The sequence below is a fragment of the Rhagoletis pomonella genome, unplaced genomic scaffold (assembly GCF_013731165.1).
Source record: "Rhagoletis pomonella isolate Grant_MI unplaced genomic scaffold, Rhpom_1.0 Rhpom_scaffold_00004, whole genome shotgun sequence".
In the NCBI taxonomy this organism is placed as follows: Eukaryota; Metazoa; Arthropoda; class Insecta; order Diptera; family Tephritidae; genus Rhagoletis; species Rhagoletis pomonella.
This window is the reverse complement of record NW_023458558.1, coordinates 29374141-29394063: the sequence shown is the minus strand read 5'-3', so window position 1 is coordinate 29394063 and position 19923 is coordinate 29374141. Positions and strand designations below refer to the sequence as shown.

The 19923-nt window shown below is 36.5% G+C and overlaps 5 protein-coding genes across 6 annotated transcripts in view; 2 read left to right on the top strand and 3 right to left on the bottom strand.

The window, feature by feature from the left end:
- The window catches only part of LOC118737420 (homeobox protein slou), a 128552-nt gene extending 119625 nt beyond the window's left edge, over positions 1 to 8927 (top strand). The window contains exon 4 of the mRNA XM_036467894.1: positions 6662 to 8927. Coding sequence (XP_036323787.1) covers positions 6662 to 7732 — 1071 coding nt within the window. The 3' untranslated portion in view covers positions 7733 to 8927. The remainder of the gene's footprint in view (positions 1 to 6661) is intronic.
- LOC118737422 (DNA repair protein XRCC3 homolog) lies at positions 8882 to 10728 on the bottom strand. Its single transcript, XM_036467896.1, has 4 exons — positions 9954 to 10728; positions 9543 to 9886; positions 9272 to 9475; positions 8882 to 9196 (listed from the first exon to the last, which is right to left on the bottom strand). Exons 1-4 carry the CDS (start codon positions 10141 to 10143, stop codon positions 8972 to 8974), a joined length of 963 nt encoding a protein of 320 aa, XP_036323789.1. The 5' UTR covers positions 10144 to 10728; the 3' UTR covers positions 8882 to 8971.
- A 143-nt stretch (positions 10729 to 10871) lies between these two features.
- LOC118737425 (ATP synthase subunit e, mitochondrial) lies at positions 10872 to 11622 on the bottom strand. 2 transcript variants are annotated; one of them, XM_036467899.1, is made up of 2 exons: positions 11523 to 11622; positions 10872 to 11401 (listed from the first exon to the last, which is right to left on the bottom strand). In XM_036467899.1, the coding sequence occupies exon 2, from the start codon at positions 11349 to 11351 to the stop codon at positions 11106 to 11108; it is 246 nt and encodes an 81-aa protein (XP_036323792.1). In that variant the 5' UTR covers positions 11352 to 11401; positions 11523 to 11622; the 3' UTR covers positions 10872 to 11105. The 2 variants fall into 2 exon arrangements, with proteins under 2 accessions (XP_036323792.1, XP_036323793.1); XM_036467900.1 differs by having other exon boundaries at positions 10872 to 11414; positions 11523 to 11561.
- Positions 11623 to 11859: 237 nt separating this feature from the next.
- On the top strand, positions 11860 to 12849 carry LOC118737423 (RWD domain-containing protein 1). Its single transcript, XM_036467897.1, has 2 exons — positions 11860 to 12043; positions 12104 to 12849. The coding sequence occupies exons 1-2, from the start codon at positions 11968 to 11970 to the stop codon at positions 12769 to 12771; spliced, it is 744 nt and encodes a 247-aa protein (XP_036323790.1). The 5' UTR covers positions 11860 to 11967; the 3' UTR covers positions 12772 to 12849.
- LOC118737421 (cysteine and histidine-rich domain-containing protein) lies at positions 12830 to 14496 on the bottom strand. Its single transcript, XM_036467895.1, has 5 exons — positions 14287 to 14496; positions 13863 to 14211; positions 13590 to 13806; positions 13330 to 13524; positions 12830 to 13277 (listed from the first exon to the last, which is right to left on the bottom strand). Exons 1-5 carry the CDS (start codon positions 14345 to 14347, stop codon positions 13008 to 13010), a joined length of 1092 nt encoding a protein of 363 aa, XP_036323788.1. The 5' UTR covers positions 14348 to 14496; the 3' UTR covers positions 12830 to 13007.
- Between the last annotated feature and the right edge of the window lie 5427 nt (positions 14497 to 19923).

The window sequence follows — 19923 nt, the reverse complement described above, 5'->3', positions numbered from 1 at the left end:
AGTATAGTTGGAAAATCCCTCAAGGTTTCGAGGATAATCGTAACAATAATATAGAACTGTGAGCACCCTAATTGTTTTTTTTTTTATTATTTTTTTATTTAACACAAACGGAAAGAGTTGATTCAATAATTAATATGCCGTGTTACGCGTAGTTTGGTTAGAATTTTTTTCAAAATTTTTCATACAATCAATATGAATGTTGATGTTCTGATTACAAGAAAAAAACCTTATGAACTCAATAACGCAAAGAGATACATGCATAAGTGGCCAAACTGTGATACTCATAATTTAATTAACACTTTGCTATTGTGATTTGTTTAGCAGGAATTTCAAAGAATATGCGGTGCATGCCACATGCAATTAACTCAAGTGTTTGGCACACCAACACACTAAACAAATGTTTCTGGAATTAGACCTCACAGATCGCGGGCAAGCAGCCCACAAATTGATGTATTTACGATGACGCACATTAAGCATTTTTATTGCCAATTGAAAACATTTCTTGTAAATGTAAAATGTAAACAACAAGAAAAATGCACGAAGAGCAAATGGTATTGCAACATATTTGAATAGACTCAATTTGTAGTAAATATATAGACATTTTGGTGTGTGCAGTTAGCAAGAAGATTGACTATATATGTAGGTATGTATGTACGCACTTAACTGCCCATTTTAGTTTCGCCCATTCGGCATTGCATAGCTCGTGGCACTTATCTTAATCGTTTCGGTTGGTTGTGCATCCAAATGAAATAAATAAAAGCCTCGAAGCTTCGGCAGACTTACATTGAATTCAGTCAGTGTAAGCAATTTAGTAGAACAAATCATATTCTTAGATACTTGCATACATGCATACAAATTTTTTTTTTGTGTTCTCATTTAAGTTAAACGATGTAGGAATTAGAAAATTTTTCACTATTATTTTCCTTCCTTTTCCTAAATTCTAAGTGAGATTAAATGTAGTCGAAAATAAGAGCTTTACATGTCATACATATTTATGTACATACACACATAAAATCAAAACACCTACACAATATTTTTCTTGTGTGGAAAAATTAGGCAACCCCATTAGAGATATGCCCACGAAAAACATTTCACTCATAATCCATCTTCATCAATCGCGCAAGCCATCGAACAAAATCATCAATCGTTTTCTCTTTGGCTAAGTGGGTGGGTGGGTGTGTGTGTGGGTGTGGGGTTATGTTGTAATTGGCCAGAAATATACATACGTTAAATGTAAACAAAATAATTGCCAGAAAGCTAAAGCGCATTCAATGTCTAACTAAGAGCTTTTGATGAGCCACAAAATTTCAATATTCGACATTTCTTTGCCACCACAAACAAACTGGGCGAGAGGAAGTCGCTACACAAATTGCTTTAGTATGAAATGAAAATGATTAGTTATTAATAAACATCAACTCACCGAAGAACATTAAATGCTAATTATCTTTACACACCCTCTTAAATTTAAAGCAAAAACACGAATTAAAGCGAGCAAAAAGTAGATGAATGTATAGGTGTGCATATGTGTAGAAAAACATTGAACTGTTGTGCCCATGAGAAAAGCACGCGCCCTGAGCTCGGGGGAATTTTTTACTTATACCCAGATTTTTTCTAAGTTATAATTTATTTTTATTTTTTTGAAACATCTTCGATTTAAATTAATTGAAATCTTAAGCTGATGCCAGATAAAACTTTGTAGCTTTGCGTGACATTTATAACTTTGGCAGCAAAGCGCCAGACACAAAAGGTATACCACAATGAACGCCAAGAAAACAATTTTGTACCGCTTTTTTACTCGTCAAAGTTTCTGTGGATTTTATATATTTTGCTTTAAAATTATCAGTAATGTAATTAAGTTTTATGTTATGTGTAGATGTTTTCGTTCCTAAGAGCTTCCTTTATCGTGTTGAGACCGACTTAAAAAAGGGCCCGTGCTATCGGAGTAGAGGCAGCAGCCTGTCCACGCAATTGAATGGTAGTGTTCTCAGCCAGAGCATTAAGCCTCTTTATACACGCCAAGACCACTGAGGATTTGATCTCGTAGGATGAAAGAGCCTTGAGTGTCGCCTGGCTGTCGCCTAAAATTACTATCCTCCCGCTTCGCAGGTTAACCTCTGCGCACAACTGATGGCATATACTTCCGCTTTAAAGATGCTTTGAAAGGTTTCTAGTGGCACCAAGAGTTTCAGCCTGGGGCCGTAAACGTCTGCTTCAATACCCTCAGGAGTTTTGGAGCCATCAGTATACCACTTTAGTGGGCTCGCATGGATGTATCTCTCCATGATAGAGGTACTCCAGGTCGCCTTGCTATGTGTTTCAACCTTTCTTTTGAAAACTACTACTTTATGCGTGCCGGCAGTGTTTCTGGATGGCAAAGCATTACCTTTACCAAAACCCTCTCTCGCAAAATTAAGCAGAGTCCGTTTTGCAGCTAATTAACTTAATTCTCGATAATTCAATATTTATTAAACTGATTCAAAAAAATTTACGAATTTTTTTTCAAACCTCTTCAATACCTCCGGGGGTGTCAAAAGGTACCTGTAAAAAGCGCAACCCTTAATATTAAGTTTAAAAGGTCGCGCAACACGGATTTCTATTTTCCATATACAGTGACGAGCAAAACTGTAACATGGAGTAACACTTTTTATTTCAGCCGTCGCTATCTTTCCAAGTTCTAACGACATTCATACTGTTGTTGTATATTTTTATTGGTACATCTTTGCTTCCTCTGTCATAACGATTTGAAGTCAATTCAACAACATTAACAAAACCAGCAGACAAAAATGTAAATTAAGGCAAATGTTACAGTTTTGCACTCATATATTTTTAACAACTTTTTGACAATTTTTACAAAAAAAAAGAATTATTAACACAATGTTCAGTATTCTTTTGCTTTTTTTAGTTCCTGGTTGCAATTTGGCATACCTAATGGGTATCTCTGTAAAAGTTCTGGAGGTATAGCCTCCCATATATCCTTGGTTTGCTTTCACAGCTCATGTACTCCATTGGACGGACTTGGATATTTAGTAAGCTGCGCTTTTAGCTGATTTCGCAAATTCCCGATGAGATTCATGTCCTCGGATTGTGGAGGTCATTTCAAATTGGCAAATTTTTTCTTTTGTTCCAGTCTTTGCGAACATGTGCAGTGCATTTTGGTTGATTTTTCAGCAGAAACTCTAATTTTTTCGACTACATAGTTCAAATTTTGTTGAAACATGAACAGATACTGTTCCTTACGCATAATGCGTACTAACGGACCAACAAAATTTTTGAAATACAACCCCAAGCAATTAAGATCCTACCACTGTGATTCACAGTTTGCAGTACATGATGCGCTTAGGCTTAATTTGGGTCTTTGATTCAATACCATGCCCGGCTATCTGATTGAAAGCGATTAGTTAAGTCTTGTTAGTCCAAATAACCCTCAATTAAATCTTAAAAATGTGTTTTTTATTGCATTCTGTAAGGCATATCCCAATAGGCAACGGTCCGGTTTTCGTGCGATGCAGCAAAACGCTGCCACACTCGCACATGTATTTTGATCAAATTTGCTTTTTTCTTCTTTTATGATCCATTGCGCTCAATTTGGCAATTTTTCGCCTCACTGTCTACTGATTTGCATTCAATTTTAATACCTTAAGCGCTTCTGTAGTAGTGGCTGCTTCGCTACTTGCTACTAAGTTCACAAGATATCGGACTGTAATATATTTTGACAGACTTCCTTTGTCCTTAGTAACACTTTAGGCTATATTTTTTCTCAGTCTTAACATTTTCATGTGGCAAACTTCGCAATTTTTTGCCACTTTCCCTGCGGTCCCGCCTTTCCGCAGTAAATCTATTATTTGCATTTATGTTTCCTGATTAACCATATTATTTATTGGTGATCACTTCTTGAATAAATTACAATACAGAAAAAAGTCATCTGACTTCCAACTAAGCAAAAGATAACTGTAAAATGCAAAACTGAGAGTGTGTGCAAAACTGTAACATCTGCCTTAATTTACATTTTTGTCTCCAGGTTTTTTTATTGTTGTTGGATTGACCTCAAATCGTTATGAGAGCGGGAGTAGGGGTGTACCAATAAGAATATACAACAAAAGTATGAAAGTCGTTAGAACTTTGAAAGATAGCGGTGGCTGAAATAAAAAGTGTTACATCATGTTACAATTTTGCTCGTCACTGTAAGCATGTGCATAAAATATCTAGAAATAAATTGTTTTCAACTTTGGAATTTGTTTTCTCTTCTTTGAATTATCGTACTGAAAAGTGCGGTACACATTTTTGTAGGAAATTAGACGCTCTACAAAAAGCGCCTCTGATCATCTTTTAATAAACCTACTGATTTATTGGTTTTTCAATCTTAAAATTAAATGTATGTCATTATTACAGTTTCTTCTCTTATTTTAGGTAAAATAATTTAAATTATCATTAAATAGTGAAAAAAGTATAAAACAATCTTCCGAACATAACTCAATACAATAGAAAGGATTTTAATTAATATTTCCTCAAAATAGGGTTTTTTTACTAAAATTAATTTGCAAACTTTACAATTTCAATTTTTAAATGTTTTTTTTTTTTTTTTATAGTTGAAAATAACTTTAATTATTTTACCTAAATTAGGAGAAAAAGTTGTAATAATGACATAAATTTAACAACTTTAAGTTTGAATAGTTGTTAAACCAGTAGGTTTATCAAAAAAATATGAGACTTTTTTGTAGAACATCTAATTTTTTTCTAAGTTATTTGTATGGAAAATAGAAATCCGCAATGCGCGACCTTTTAAACTTAATATTAAGGCTTGCGCTTTTAACAGGTATCTTTTGACTGTTTCTCGTTGATTGTCGTTAATATCTTGGCGGAAATGTCATGTCTAGCAATTGTACGATGTAGGTCTGCCTGCACGTTGTGCCAACAAGTGTGTATATGTTCGGATGCTTCGTGCGGTATCAAACGAGAAGAAATTTAGGCATCTCGTTGCCTCTGCCTTACGGAGTGCGGTGTTCTGACAAGTCGAAAGCTTCACCGACTGCGTCCTCCTAATCTCCGTTGATCAAACAGGCGCGGTGTTATTAAGAATCGGCCGATTATATCGAGCACTAACCGCCAAAATAACGTAAGCGAAATTTTCTTCAAAATTTTCTTTTTGATGCATCAAAGAGAAAATTTTGAAAAAAATGTCGCTTACGTTATTTTGGCGGTCAGGGCTCGATATTGCCAACTACGTTTCTTAGGGTTTTCTGTGCACTTTAAGAAGCCTATATAGATTTTTGACATTCTTCAGGCCGACGAGTATGTGAGATTGAGATTTACATGTTTAGACCCTCTCATCTCACGTCACATTGGTTTTCATTTAATTGCAGCACTTTTCTTGAATTATTCATTTCTGCGCAGTTCTTAATTTTTTTCTTTTTATTTCTTTTATTTTCTCGCCCATAATTTTCCACACGAATGTTTTTCTTGACAGATTTTATTTCCTAACACATTCATACACACATATATCAATGCTGTATGTTCGTGTGTCAACAGGAAATGCTCATCACTTTCAGGTATAACATCTCATACAATTTTGAATTTAGCTTCGTGGTTCATCATTCATTCTTTGTTTATTTATAATTTTTTACTTTACACTGCTGTTTTACAAGCTATTGAGATGTTTGGCAGGAGCTGAAGAAGAATTTTTTATAATTTATTGTGCTTTTTTGCTTAGTTACTTGTTTTTCGTATGAAAAAATGTTCGCACATTTGTAAAATATTTGGGTTATGAAAATACCTAGGCATGAAATATGTATGGCTAGAGGTGTTAAGTATTTCGAAGTATATTTGTATTTATGTACATATATATTTAAATACTTCTTGTTAAAATGTGATTTTTTTGTAAGAGAACTCTTCTGAAATAACTCGGACTTCCAGGAATCAGGCCTTCCTTAAGCGGATTTACTAATGCTTACTGTATAGGTCAGTGACGATCGCCGCGAGTTCATAGTCTTCAAAAAGCTTCTCTCACAAAATACGTTTCAGTCGCCACTGATATAGAACAATGACGACCACAGAAAGCTTTCACCCTGAGCGTCCGTATAAAATATTTAGAAAGCTTTAAAAAGCTTATCCTGCGGTATATGTTTTCATCGTTACTGTCACTATTATCGAAAGCTTTAACTGTTTTGGTCGCAATAAGGAAAGAATAGCTACTGATAGTCAAAACTTGTAATTTCTATATTCTAAACATTATTAAATATGTACATAAACTGTATATGTACATTAGACCACATCAACAAAAAAAAAACAATCCTGCAATGCGACATGGACAAGACTCAAATCTTAGCGTGTGGTATAGTAATGATCCTCCATGCATCTCCCCTCTCTATGAGAATCGTAAGAGGTCCCGCGTCGAGCCTTTAGTTTTCCATTCTAATTACACGTAAGAAAATGAGTGATTTCCTTTTGCGGTCAATATAATTTTCTGAGATCAATGAAAACGCTTGAAACTGAAAGAATTCGTTGATCACATGCCATTTAAGTATTATGCAGACTCAGATTATATAAATTGCTAAATTATCCTATTTTAATCCATTGTCCTAGTTGGGTCAAATCTAATATATACCAAAACATACATATGTATATGTTTAGCTAATCCTAATTTTTGTCTTTCTATTTCCTTTAGGTGAAAATCTGGTTCCAAAATCGTAGAACAAAGTGGAAGAAACAGGATAACATTTCCAATTCCGAGGTCGCCGAACACAAGACCACAAACCCTTCAAAAAATGCACCTGAAAACAACGGTAAAACCCAGAGCAGCACCGCATCAACGAGTTCCAGTGCTACTGCTGCAACAACAGCAATGGAAACGTCGGGAAAAAAATCGCAGCACCACCACAACAACAATACAAATAACAGCGCCCCAAACATTGGTGGCAGCAATGAAAAACATCGCACCACAGCCACGAGCGAATTAAGCGCCAAATTGACTGCAAAACAAGCGACCAAAATCAAAAAACAACTAAATGCGCTACTGGAGAAAACCGCAAAAAATTCAACGGCAGCGAGTGTAAACAGCAACAGCGCAGCACTGGTCAACGGTGGAGGAGGCGACAGCGTAACAACACCGAAAACTGCAGGTACCAGTGGGAAGTCGAGCAACAAAAACGTAGAGAATGCACAACAACATCCGCATAATCACCAACAACAACAACAGCACAACCATCACCCCCACCACCACCATCGTGTTGGCCATCACTCGCATTCGCATGCTCATCATCGACAACACGCCATCCCGCTGACTGTTGAGCCAGCCGCACCTTTGGAGCAGACAGAGAAACTCGAAATCAAATTAGAGGAATCGCCACAGCATCGGGAACTGCAATTAAGCCTGTTGCGCGCTGCCAGCAATCATAGTCCACTGCACTTTAGCGACATGGATTTCGAAAGCAAATTGGCCGCCTCGAAAATATCGAATGCGCTACTCAGTGCCAAATTGAATGTGGATAGAACGGATGCAGCTGGAAGACGAAATGGTAGTAGCCTCGAGAAAGAGTTGCAAAAAGCAACGAGTACAGCAGCAAAGACAAGCGAAGAAAACCAGCTAAAGGTGGAGAAAGAAAGTGGGGCAGATATGGCAAAAGAAGAGATGGTGATGGAACAGGAAACAGATGTAAAGTCGCCAATTATCGATGAACATGATTACGAAGAGCATGAGGAGGACAAGGATGCAGAGATGCGCGATGTTGAAAATTAAAAAGGAAGATTTTGTGAAGCGAACTTCCAGTCAAATTGAACTGTGCCAAAAATTAAATAGAACACAAAAATGAACAAAATATACTTTTTCTTGAATTTAAGTATGTATGTATGTAACTGGCTTACAGAACAAACTGTGGGCGCAGGAAAGAAGCTCAATTAATGAATGGATAGATTAGTACCTTAAGTTAAACTGAATAATGTTGTACGTACACGGATGTGCATACATATTATGTATTACATACATACATAGATGTGTAAGAGTTAAGATAAACAAACATTGAACAATCGAATTAAATTTAAATATATAGTTTTGCTAATACTTTTGCTTATTGAAAAGTAGATGTGTAAACATGTACACACATACTTGTACATAGTATATCATTTTCCCATTTCGCTGCAGTTAATCAACTTAGGTAAGTGTTAAGGAACGCTCAATTGTTGCTTAAGTGTTGCCATAAATCCGCTTAAAAAAGTAAAATATACAAATTTATCTTAATTATTATGTAATTGTAAATATAATATCTAACTAAACTATACACACGAAATTCGAATATGAACACTATAGAAATGCAAGTACATACTATTGAAGATATTGAAGAGGGAAAATGAAAGTAAACGAAATCGATGTTAACTTGGGTGTAATGTGATAAATGAAAATATGTAAAAGAATTAGGAAGACAAAAAAATTTAATGTATACGAAAAAGCTGCAGGAGCATATCACACCCTGAATCAAAAATAGTCACAAATGAAAATTTTTCAAGCTTGACTTATATGCATAAAACAATTCACAGATCATACATCTAAGCCTGCTATAATTTCTTCTTCACCACCTTCTTTATGTGCCTGTTTTTGATTTAGGGTGTGATATGAATGTATGGCAATTTGCATGTACGTATTTATGAACCTACAGGCTGCAGCAACAACACAATTCTTACCCAAGCCGAACTTTGCTTACGTGGGAGTTCATTTTCAATTTATTCGATAAAAATAAAATAAAAAATAGTTTGTAACACACACAGTTGTGTGTGCAATTGTACGTGTTTACAAATATTGAATGTATTAAATTACATTATTCAAACTTTAACTATTTATTGAATGTACAAAACATGAGCATTATAAGCTTAACAATAACTATGCGAATAACAAAATTACATATGCGAAAGGGCAAATAAATATATTAATTAAATACAAATTTTAAGTCTTACTTACAAGTGCATTTGGATGATTGTATTTTGACTATACAGGAACATCGACCACGCCACCGGCAGTTATTAAAAACTCAGCCACTTCATTTGGTGTATCTGGCGAGTATACAATTTCGAATCGGCGTATTGTAAATAAATCATCATTGATTTTTACTTCTTTCGGCACTTTGGATAGTTTTATGCGTGTTCGCCCTAAATGAGCCCAAGCTAAACCCAAGCATGGTGTTTCTTTTGCGGCATCACTCGCAGTGGCGACCTAAAGATTTGATTACAAATTCAAAGTAATTGACAATAATTATTTGATCAGCATACATATTAATTAGGTACATACTTGATTCACACAAACCACCGCACAATTATATTTATCAGCGTAGTGCAGCAGGTGGTTGGCTAGGTTGCGCATGTCACGCGCACGCTTAATGTAGTTGTTGTAAGTGCGAAAAATTGCTGCCACTGAGTCTATTATAATAAGGCCAATGCTTACTGATTCCATTAAATTTGCCAATCGGGCGCCCACACACTGCAATAGGTCATCCTGTGGCATCGAGAGAAAGAGAGAATTGAAACAGGTATAAAAGCATTTAGATATCCACTACTCTTACCGCCTCTAATACATGTTCTATGAAAATATTTCCCATATAGTTGGTTTGGTTTTCGGGGAAACGCTTTTCAAATACTTTGGCCAATTGAAATAGACGCTTTGAAGGAAATGCGTCCTCAGTACAAACGAAGGCAACTGCTTTGCCCAAACCGCCAAGATGAGTAGGTAGTTGTACCGTCAAAGATAATTGCAGAAGCAATTGTGTTTTTCCAACACCCGAAGCCCCGCAAATTTCTGTTATACCACGCGTTACGATACCGCCTCGTAAACAGTTATCCAAAGCGGAACAGCCTGTTGTTAAATGCGACCATTTTGTCGATAAGGGCGAGTGCAGTAAAACCGATGCTACAGCGAAATTATGTAATTGACAAATCAAATTTAAGAAGTGTTATGTACATGGTAAATAGCTTACCAGGTTGGGCAACGACTTTGGCGGCTGCTTCCTTGAGCACACGTATATCCGCTTCCGGACAATCCTGAAAAAGTTTTGACTTTGTGAAGGGCCCTGGCGTTGCATACTGCACAGGCTGCTTAACTTGGTTGTTGCTATTTTTGGTACCTCCTACTGCATTAAAACCACCAAAAAGCGAGCTGTTCGCCATGCTACATGTATTGATTAATTTTGCTCCAAATAAATTAGGCGAAATATACTTTAGTTTTATTGATCCAACAATTTTCACTCAAAACTGCAATTTCGCGGGATTTCAACAAGCAGGTAGTTGAGTATCAGAACGCTGCCAGACTAGTTTTTAAATGTATTTGCATAATTATTTATTTCTACATTTCGAAAAGATATGGCAATACTAAGCTGGAACTTGACTGCATGATTGCAATCAGCTGTGGATATCTTATTGGAAACGAATTTGACAAGTAGTTGCGGGTTTTCTGATTAGAGCATTCGCTTAATTAATAAAACTGCATAACTGCAATTAAGATATTTGATGTAACTAACGCAACACAAAAGTAAAGAAAAATGAACTCTCTCAATAACGGATGACTAAATATTTAATTAAAAACTACTGAAATTGCTGTTTTTTGACCACGATAGCAAGTTAGACTATCATACGCCGTCTCCTAGTTTCATTTAAACAGTACTTATCCGCAGTTGTGGCTATAGCAATAACAAAATCCTTAATCATCCCATTATTGAATTTTAAAACCTCATGAAAATGGTTACATATTTTGTACGCTCATCTACCAAGCAAAATTTCTACAGAACTCTAAAATATTAAATGGCATCTTATTTGAGTGTACAATGGTGTTACGTAGCTAAATCTAGATATTCCTCGGATGATAAACGAAGTACCTTTCACAAATAGTTCACCGACGATTTCTTTAAATCCATCACATACACCATACATATATTTCAAAAATCCGTCTGTTTTAAATAAGAATTAATAAACACCGGTCGCAGTACTGCGAAATATAAGCCTTGAATGTCACGATTTCCAAAAATTGGCATGCACAATCAATTGATGTTATTACATATTTTGTTTATTAACTTCGCATCATTTCGATTGTGGTGAGCATAATCTATACTATAAATCCTTCGGGTGGAAATGGTTTATTTCTTTGGAGTTGGCTTGGAGAGTTCCGCCAGAGCACGAGCTTCCGCATCAGCCGCACGTTTCTTCTCTTCGGCCAATTTAGCATCGCGCACCTCCTTTTGTTGTGCTTCGATTTCGCGCACCTTTACTTCCTTCTTTGATAATCTGTTTTGATGGAAGGCACCATAGCCTACGCCTACAAGTAGTAAAGACCACCGGCCGAATTTAATCAATGGCGATACACGTACTGGAGCTTGGGACATTGTGATGAGTTAGTACTGCGTTATGTAATTTGCGTTCAACCACCAAAAATCTGCAACGGAAACGGATTTGAATGCTTACATTTGTCTTTAAATGGTATCGCATTTGTGGAGTTTTGTTACAAAGGAAATTCTGAAATTCTGTATTTAAATATTAATTTATAGAAAAATTACCTCTTCACGGGGCTATCGAAATCTCCTAGCAGCCAACAATTCCAATCGAAAATCGTAACCTGAAAGTTGACAAATAGTGACAATTGGAAATGTCAAATAGGGTAAAGAAAGTGCGCAATTTTCGAGGTATTGCCATATCTGCGTATGGCTAATTCCATAAAATTTAATTTCCTTTTTTAATTTTATAACGTTCCCGGTAATTATTTGAAGCAATGTACCAAAATTTATGTAATTATACATTTTAAAAAATTAAGAACCCAGTATAAAATTTGTTCATCATTTAGCTCGTGAAGAATCAGCACAACATTGGAAAATATGGCAAGGCAATGTGATGTAAACTAACCTTAAAATAAACAGCTGCAACGTCAATGCACTTATTTCCAATTTTGTTTGTAAAATAACTTGTCCGCTTCATTCAGTAGAGTACTCCTTAAAATTAGCAAAAATGAGCAGAAATCATAAGGAAGATCAATCAAATGAAATTGAAGCGCTGGAGTCTATATATTACAGTGAAATGGAAGGTCTATTGATTAAATTTCAATAAGGTTTTGCAATACTAATTTTGTTTTTGTTTTGGACAGTGCTAGAGACGGATCCTTTTCACAAATTCAGCATCACCATTGGCACAGAGCAGTATAACGCTGAAGAAGAATCGAGTGGAATGGCTTGCAAATTGGTATTTACATATACGCCCTCTTACCCGGATCAGGCGCCCGATGTGTCTATAGAAGACCCAGTAAATATGGAAGAACTTTACGAAACGAAATTATTGGAGCACCTAAAAAATATTATTGATGAAAATATTGGAATGGAAATGATATTTTCACTAGTGAGTAGCGCGCAAGAGTGGTTGAATGAACGTTGGGACGATTACAAATTGCATGAGGAAGAGGAACGCGCTCGCAAACTTTATGAATCGGAAGAGGCTGAGCGAAAGAAATTCGAAGGTACACGCGTTACTGTCGAGTCATTCCTCAAATGGAGGACAGAGTTTGAGGAAAGCACAGGTATAGCAGCGAAACGGGAAAAGAACAGTGACAGCAAAAAATTGACCGGCAGGGAATTGTTCATGCGTGACACTACACTCAACGAGTCCGATATTAAATTCTTGCTTGAAGCTGGCGAATCAATTGAAAATGTCAAAATCGACGAAACCCTGTTTCAGGATATCGGCGATTTGGAGTTGGGTGACGATGACGATGACGACTCAGATGATGAAGACTGGGTGCCCGGCGCCGATGATGATTAAATATAATTGTTAAAGGTACCTTATGGTCATATTCCGAAGGAAATAAAATAAAATTTAATACATTGGCTTACTCATCTATTAAACGGTTTAATGCGGTTTCGGAATAGGTATGTAAATGAAAAATCAACATTCAATAAACTCGAATACATGTAAATGCCTACATATTTAGCGGAAGTTTTTTGGCAAAAATAACTTTAAAGAATATGTTCCAGCAGTCAAGATGAATCGAAATATTTCTAGTCCAAATGGTTTTTGTTATCACTTATATCCGTGAGTCTGATGCCAGTATTCACCGTTTCAATATCATCCAAATTGAAACCATCGTCAGATTCTGAGCTCTTTCTTTGATTGGAAGCATTGATTTTATTTTCATTTGGCTTTAGCACAGGTGGCAATTTTTCACGTGGGAAATCCAATTTCGACCATGAACCAGGTTCCGCTTTTGGCATAGTAATCTCCAACTTGGTGCCATACATATGGGCTGTAGTTTTACTGACATCAATTATCTGAAATTTGTTCATGTTAGAGAGAATACACAACACAAAATAATACACTTACCCCACGCAATTCCAGTTCCAAATCGAACTGTGCGTCTTCCTGTTCAGGAAATACAAGATTCACATGTAATCGTATTGGATTCACTTCGACTTTACTAAGCCTGTAATGATACTTTTTGGCATAAATGGATACAATTACATGGGTAGGAGTTTGATGCCAATCGTAGCGACAATTTACTACTTGCTTGTCGTCATCCTGAAATAAATAAAGGGAAAAAAGTTGTGTACTAAGTTTATGCCAGCTCCAAGTTGCGTAATTACCTCTTTGAACCATTTGTGTTCACCGGATGCACAGCCTTTTTGCGCTATAAATGCAGCAAAATCACTTGTTTTGCGTTGACAGCACGACCAATATTTCATGCCTTCGTGGAAAATAGGAACACCAGGATGATAAACGCACTCGCCATGATCAGCCGCAGTTCCAGTAAACGAGCATGTGCAGCCTTTATTTTTACAAGAAGTACCTATGGGGATGGCGCTAAAGAAGGAAACAATTAAAAATGTGTAACGTGCAAGGTTTAAATTATTTTATACCCAGAGTCCGTGGTGGCTTCGTTAGCAACGCCAACTTTCACTTTCAGTGTATCTATGGCATCTTTTAATGCTTGAGCGACTGTTGGTTGTACAACAATCATTGGAGTTTCAATGGGTGGCCGATCCATTGACTCCTTAATAGGCGATCGCACTTCTATAACTTCATTTTTGTCATCATCGTTCCTTTCGGGTTTCTCCGGCTCAGGCGGTTTGATATTCGAATGCTTTGAGAGCGTGCAGCCTTTGATGCTCAAAAATTCTGTAAAATCTACAGATTTTTTATTGCAGCATGACCAACCTTTGTAGGCGTCATGGAAGTAAGGAGCTCCGGGATGGTGACGACAGGATTCTGTGAGAATGTTGCATACAAAAAAAACTCATATATTTTCTTCCTTTCCAGAATGTTCCTGCTAAAAATATTCACCGTCTGAATTTTTTTCTGGGTCAAACGTTTGTCCGCAGCCACGATTATAGCAATGTTGCATTTTTGGTGTTTTCTTGGTTTTACAAATAAGTTTTAATTGATTGAAGATAATTTGTTTTTAATAAAATTGTTCTTCAATTGCCGTTTTTATGTGCAAAAATTTTGATATATTCCATAAACTGTGAAACAAATTTTCAAAGTTCTGAAATGTCAGCTGGATAAATCAACATATGGTCAATCAGTGATACCAGATTGTGGGTAATTTCCATATTTGAGTGACATTTTGCAGCAAAAATTATAAAAAAGGAAATTATAAATACAAAAGGGATTTTTTTTTAACACAATAATCGATGCATAATTGATCAGTATTAAAGAATAAACGGCACTATTAACCCATTTTCCCACGTCATCCTGAATTAATTTGTTCGGTTCCCCAATAACGATCGCGATTCACCCCATTCCCACGGGCACATTCTTAACATGATACAATGGTGTCATGGTAGAAAAAAGAAACCATGATTCAATAATGAAAGGGTTTGTAGGAAAAACTTTCTCTCACTCTAATTTTATCAATGACACTCCCACACTACTTCTAAAAACAAATACAGTGATATTTCTTTTCCAATTTTCTTTGCAAATATTAGGAACATTTTTAAATTTTTAGTAGTGAAATTTTTACTTATTTAAGCTTAGTATCCAGCTCTTAAGAAAACGGTCAAGAAAAAATTGCCATTATTTCGCGTGTGTGTCCAAGGAATTTTGACATTTTTGATAACGCACAGCCTGTTGCCTCACTCTTTCCTCAAGAAATAATGGAACGGGCATATATTTCTGTTGCAAACCTGGGTTGCCTTGTGCTCTTTTTTCACAAAAAACTTTAGAAAACCGTAGTAGAAAGCGTACTAAATTTCTGAAGAACTGCGTACTGCCTTAAGGAAATTTGACTCAAGAAAATTTCTTAGCCATTTCTTGTACGTAATTTTATATGGAGGTTTTGCTTTTCTTAAGAGCTGGATACTAAGCTTAAATTTGAAGAAATGTTCCACTAGGCAAACGGAATGGTCACTATGCAAACGAAGTTCACTGCCAAAGATTACCTTGGCAGAAGTTTCACCCGTGGTTCCATGCAGTGCTGACCGGTATCCCATCAGGAAGATGCGCAAATGCTCTCCCAGGGTTCGGTGTTGAACCGTTCCACCATGCAATCTAATTGGGGATAAAGAGGCGTTGTTCGAGTTTTTCGGATATCCAGTATCTGGCACATCTCTTGCAACACCGCCGATTCAAAATTTCTTCCCTGGTCAGAGTGTAGTTCTATAGGTACACCGTATCTCGCAACCCAATTGTAGGTGAATACCTCCGCTACTGTCTTAGCTTCCTGGTTTGGAATCGAGTGTAACTCTGGCCATTCGCTAAAGTAGTCCATAACCACAAGGACGTTCTTGAACAGTGGGCACTTTTTAGGACTTAGCTTCAGACCAGCCCCAGCTATCCTACAGAAAACTTCTTCCAAATTATTCAGGTGTTCCTCAAAGCTTTTACCCAATACGATAATGTCGTCTAGATACACCAAACATATTTTCGAATACAGTCCCTTAAGCACATGGTCCATAAGTGGCAGGAGCGTTGCATAATCCAAAAGGCCTCACCGTGAATTGCCAAAGACCATCTCCAACTTTGATAGCTGTCTTCTCCCTGTCCTCGTCATATACCTCCACTTGCCAATAACCGCTGTTAAGGTAGAGTGTTGAGAACAACTTTGTTCCAGTCAACGAGTCTAGAATATCTTCGATCCTGGGAAGTGGATAGCTGTCCTCCTTCGTCACATCATTTAGTTTCCTGTAGTCTACACAGAACCGCTTTTGACCATCCTTCTTCTTCACAAGTACTACCGACGAACTCCATGGACTCTCTGATGGTTCAATCACGCCGCTCTCGCTCATTTCTTTTATGATCAGGATTACAGCGTCACGTTTGGCAAGTGGAACACTTCGAGGAGCTTGACGGATTGGCCTTGCATCGCCAGTTTCCCAACGTGGGTTTGTTGCTATCCTTGTTGAATATGTTGGAGTATCTGTGGTTAAGTTTCCTAGAATTGTGCTGGTATTTTCCTTCCAACCCTTCCGACTGACCAAATCAAATCGAATGATCTAAAGTGATGCGCCCGTATCGGTTGGTACTCGCTCATGCCCGTCCACATATTTACCAACAGTAACGTTGCTCGCTTTTCTGCCAATTCTCGAGACGGAAATTATGCGGCATTCAATTGCGGGAAACAGCGCACGCCCCTTCCTGCTGGCTCGTTTTAGTTTAACGACTGATTGGAGTAGGGTTCGTCTCCTTCAGCTCTGCGTTTTCGTCCTGCAGAATTACGAGCCCAAAGGAACTTGCGCTGCAATCGCGGGCGAAGTGGCCTGGCTAGCCACATTTAAAACATTTGCCAAAGCCGTCTTTCATCGCACCCAGTAGCGTGATTAGATTCTTCAGAATTTCATTTATCTCATCCAGTGTCTCCACTTGCACTCGGGTTTTGTAGGTTGGTCTATTTAGGAGTATAGCCGTTTCACGTGTCTGAGCATACGAGATGGTTTCAGCAAATGTTGGCTTTGGATTTGCATACGTCTCTCGCTTTGTATGTCTCGCATTCCGTTGATGAACCTCTGGATTTTTACCCTTTCGAGGTGCTAACCAACCTCTCGATCTCTAAGGCGAATCCACGTAGACTCCCGATGGCTTTTTGGCAGCGATTCTTCGACTTCATCTGGTACATCTGTCTCCTGTGCTCGCTACAATAACGCCTTTCCACTGCACCCATTAACGCTTCGTAACTGTTCCTTTCACAGTCAGGAATAGATTGCAAGATTTCCGCTGCTGGTCCTTTTAATGCAACGAACAGCTCAGCGGATTTATCCTCCATGTTCCAATAATTTGCTGTATCTGTCTTCTCGAACGAAAGCTTAAAGACCAGGAAAGGAATTGTGCCGTCAAAGGGCGATTGGGATCAAACTATCAAATAACGTTAAATTACGGGCATCTAAATTAATTCACCAGCGGGTGACCAATCAAAGTTTGAGCTCTATGACCTACAATCATCCCAACTGCTCGAACTCTCATTTATTTTCCATGCAAATAGAGATTCGAGTAATAGTTAGGGTGTGTGAAGTAATCATTTTACTTTTAGGAATATTCATTTTGTGAATTTGGTGCCTGTGCCAATTACAGTGGCCCCTGTATTAAAACAGTAATATTATTTTGTAAAAAAAACTCAATATAAAAAGTTATACTTTGGGTTTATTAAAGTAATATATATTTACCTATTTCTTGCTTACAGTGTTTGTCAAATAAAGGATATAATTAGGTAACTTAACAACTTTTTTAACGAGAATTTTGATTAATAATAATAATGATAATAATAATAATAATAATAATAATAATGGATTGGCGCTTACGCATATGTTAGTGTTTGGCCGAGCTTCTCCTCTTTTCATTATAATACTTTAAATTGCAAACTCAAGTTTGCGCTTTCCTTTTGCGAGTCTCTCTATTATCCTTTCAGTGTCAATTTTAATATCTAAGTGTACGTGTAAAGGTACTAGACCTATCAGTCTTTCTTCATTCATAGTATTACGCAACCATGTTTTTAACAGGCGAAGGGTTGAAAAACTTCTTTCTGAAGTAGCGTTACTAGCTGGAAGCGTGGTCAGAATGCGGAGAAATTAGTTAGTCAACGGAAAACTATATTCGTCGTATCTACTAAGACCTTCTGCTGCTAATTTTGGGAATTGCTTTTCGCTTACCTTATTTTTCCATTGATCTGGCCACACTTTAAACTCTCCTTCCAAATTGATAGCGTCTTTTTCTAAACAAATTCTTATCGCGTTCGAAAGCACTATATTTTCATATAGCGTAATATATTCCCAATTTTGGATGGAATCAAAAATGTTTAATGTCTCTTTAATTATTAATATTAATATTATGAAATAGCGGTATAAATATTGCCATTCGGTAAAATTCTTCAATGTTAGATGAACGTTAATTAGGCCGATCCTGATATGAAATAAATATATTGCGTTAATATTAAGTTAATATTATTAAGTGGGCATTCTGCTATAGTTCATCCCTTTAATCACGTTGTACATCGGGGTAATTCTGATTAAGCCGGGACTTATTAATTTATTTTAACCGTTAAGAACAGTACTGAACGGTTATGGAAATAGTTTTAATTTTTTAATATATTTTTCGAGTCATTAAAAATTTTTCTAATAGGCATAAAAATTTCTGGTTACACAGTTGAAAGTGAAATTTTCTACGTTCACCGCGGAAATGGATAAAAATAGTACCAGAAAGCTCGATTCGACATACATATCGGTGGCTGAGTGGAAGATCGACATATCTCAGGAGCCAGTTTGAAACCGCCCAATCTCAGATTTTGGTTGAAGAATGCCCTATCGCCCCTCCCTGAACTGCGGAACTTTTTTAGATTCGTGGAAATTATGCTCAATAAATCCTATATTTAAGTCTGGCGACAGCAATGATAATTGCAATTATAGACCTATAGTTAAACAAAGCGCCCTGGCAAAGATGTTATATAGGTAATAATTACAAAAGTATCAGATTTATACATACATGTGTATGTTTATATATACGTTCGTACATAAGTACATATGTAGATACAAAATCATGGCGTTCACGAATACGACCCAGTTTTAAATAAATTAATATCTTCATATGTACATATGTGCGTATGTATGTATGTATGTCCGTACGCTAGTACATATAGCTACATACTTATATACATATATGTATGTATACATATTAAAATACACAAAACTAATCACATCTCAACACCATTTAGTTAATTCAGCATTAAATGTTTTCGCTGCAGGCAAATCGCTCGTCATTGATCTGCAGCAGCCAAGCATGACTTCGCCTTAATTTACCTTGGCAATGATTTTCTTTAATAAGTCATAAAATAAAATTGTAAATATTAAGAATTGGATAGTGTGGAGCTCATAAATAAAATTACTTACGTACATACTACATACGTATGTATGTATGTATGTATTGATATTACATGTAACTATATTGATTTTTACTTCAATACATGCATGTGTTAATTTTAATTACAAAAGTAGATATGTAGATATATATATCGCTTATTTACTATAAAATACATATGAGAAACCTTTAGCTTCCAACTTGCACTACCCTGCCCACTTTTAGTTCATACACTCTTGGCATTTTTCGCGAAGTGGGCTGGTACTTCTACTCATGTGTGTGTATATACCCAACAGGAGGTCAATTTTCAAAAATCCAAAATAACGAATCTAATGTGACGCCCACGAATTATAAAAAATACTGAATTTTTAAGAAATTTGGTATTTTTAGGTTCAAATTTCGAACTAGTTTTTGCAAATATAAAATGCAAAATCCAACATGGAATCCGAGATATAGATAAGTTTTAGAAATTTCCTGACATTTTTTTGCAATTTTGAGAAAACTGAAATTATGGAAATTGCGAAGTTTGTATAAATCAAAAGAGATCCTAAAAAAAAATATTTGGGCCCGGTCAAATTGTTTGGGCTGAACATATAGCAGATGGTCCCAAGTGTCCCCCATTTATAAAAATAATTACTG

What these genes read in the sequence shown, in the direction of transcription:
- LOC118737422 (XM_036467896.1), bottom strand. Translation starts at nt 10,143, where the DNA reads ATGGCGAACAGCTCGCTTTTTGGTGGTTTTAATGCAGTAGGAGGTACC. An exon ending in CAAAGTCGTTGCCCAACCTG is followed by an intron (nt 9,887 to 9,953) that starts GTAAGCTATTTA and finishes ATTTCGCTGTAG; the next exon opens with CATCGGTTTTACTGCACTCG. An exon ending in CGGTGGTTTGTGTGAATCAA is followed by an intron (nt 9,197 to 9,271) that starts GTATGTACCTAA and finishes TCAAATCTTTAG; the next exon opens with GTCGCCACTGCGAGTGATGC.
- LOC118737425 (XM_036467899.1), bottom strand. Translation starts at nt 11,351, where the DNA reads ATGTCCCAAGCTCCAGTACGTGTATCGCCATTGATTAAATTCGGCCGG.
- LOC118737423 (XM_036467897.1), top strand. Translation starts at nt 11,968, where the DNA reads ATGAGCAGAAATCATAAGGAAGATCAATCAAATGAAATTGAAGCGCTG. An exon ending in ATATTACAGTGAAATGGAAG is followed by an intron (nt 12,044 to 12,103) that starts GTCTATTGATTA and finishes TGTTTTGGACAG; the next exon opens with TGCTAGAGACGGATCCTTTT.
- LOC118737421 (XM_036467895.1), bottom strand. Translation starts at nt 14,347, where the DNA reads ATGCAACATTGCTATAATCGTGGCTGCGGACAAACGTTTGACCCAGAA. An exon ending in CCCAGAAAAAAATTCAGACG is followed by an intron (nt 14,212 to 14,286) that starts GTGAATATTTTT and finishes ACATTCTCACAG; the next exon opens with AATCCTGTCGTCACCATCCC. An exon ending in GAAGCCACCACGGACTCTGG is followed by an intron (nt 13,807 to 13,862) that starts GTATAAAATAAT and finishes TTCCTTCTTTAG; the next exon opens with CGCCATCCCCATAGGTACTT.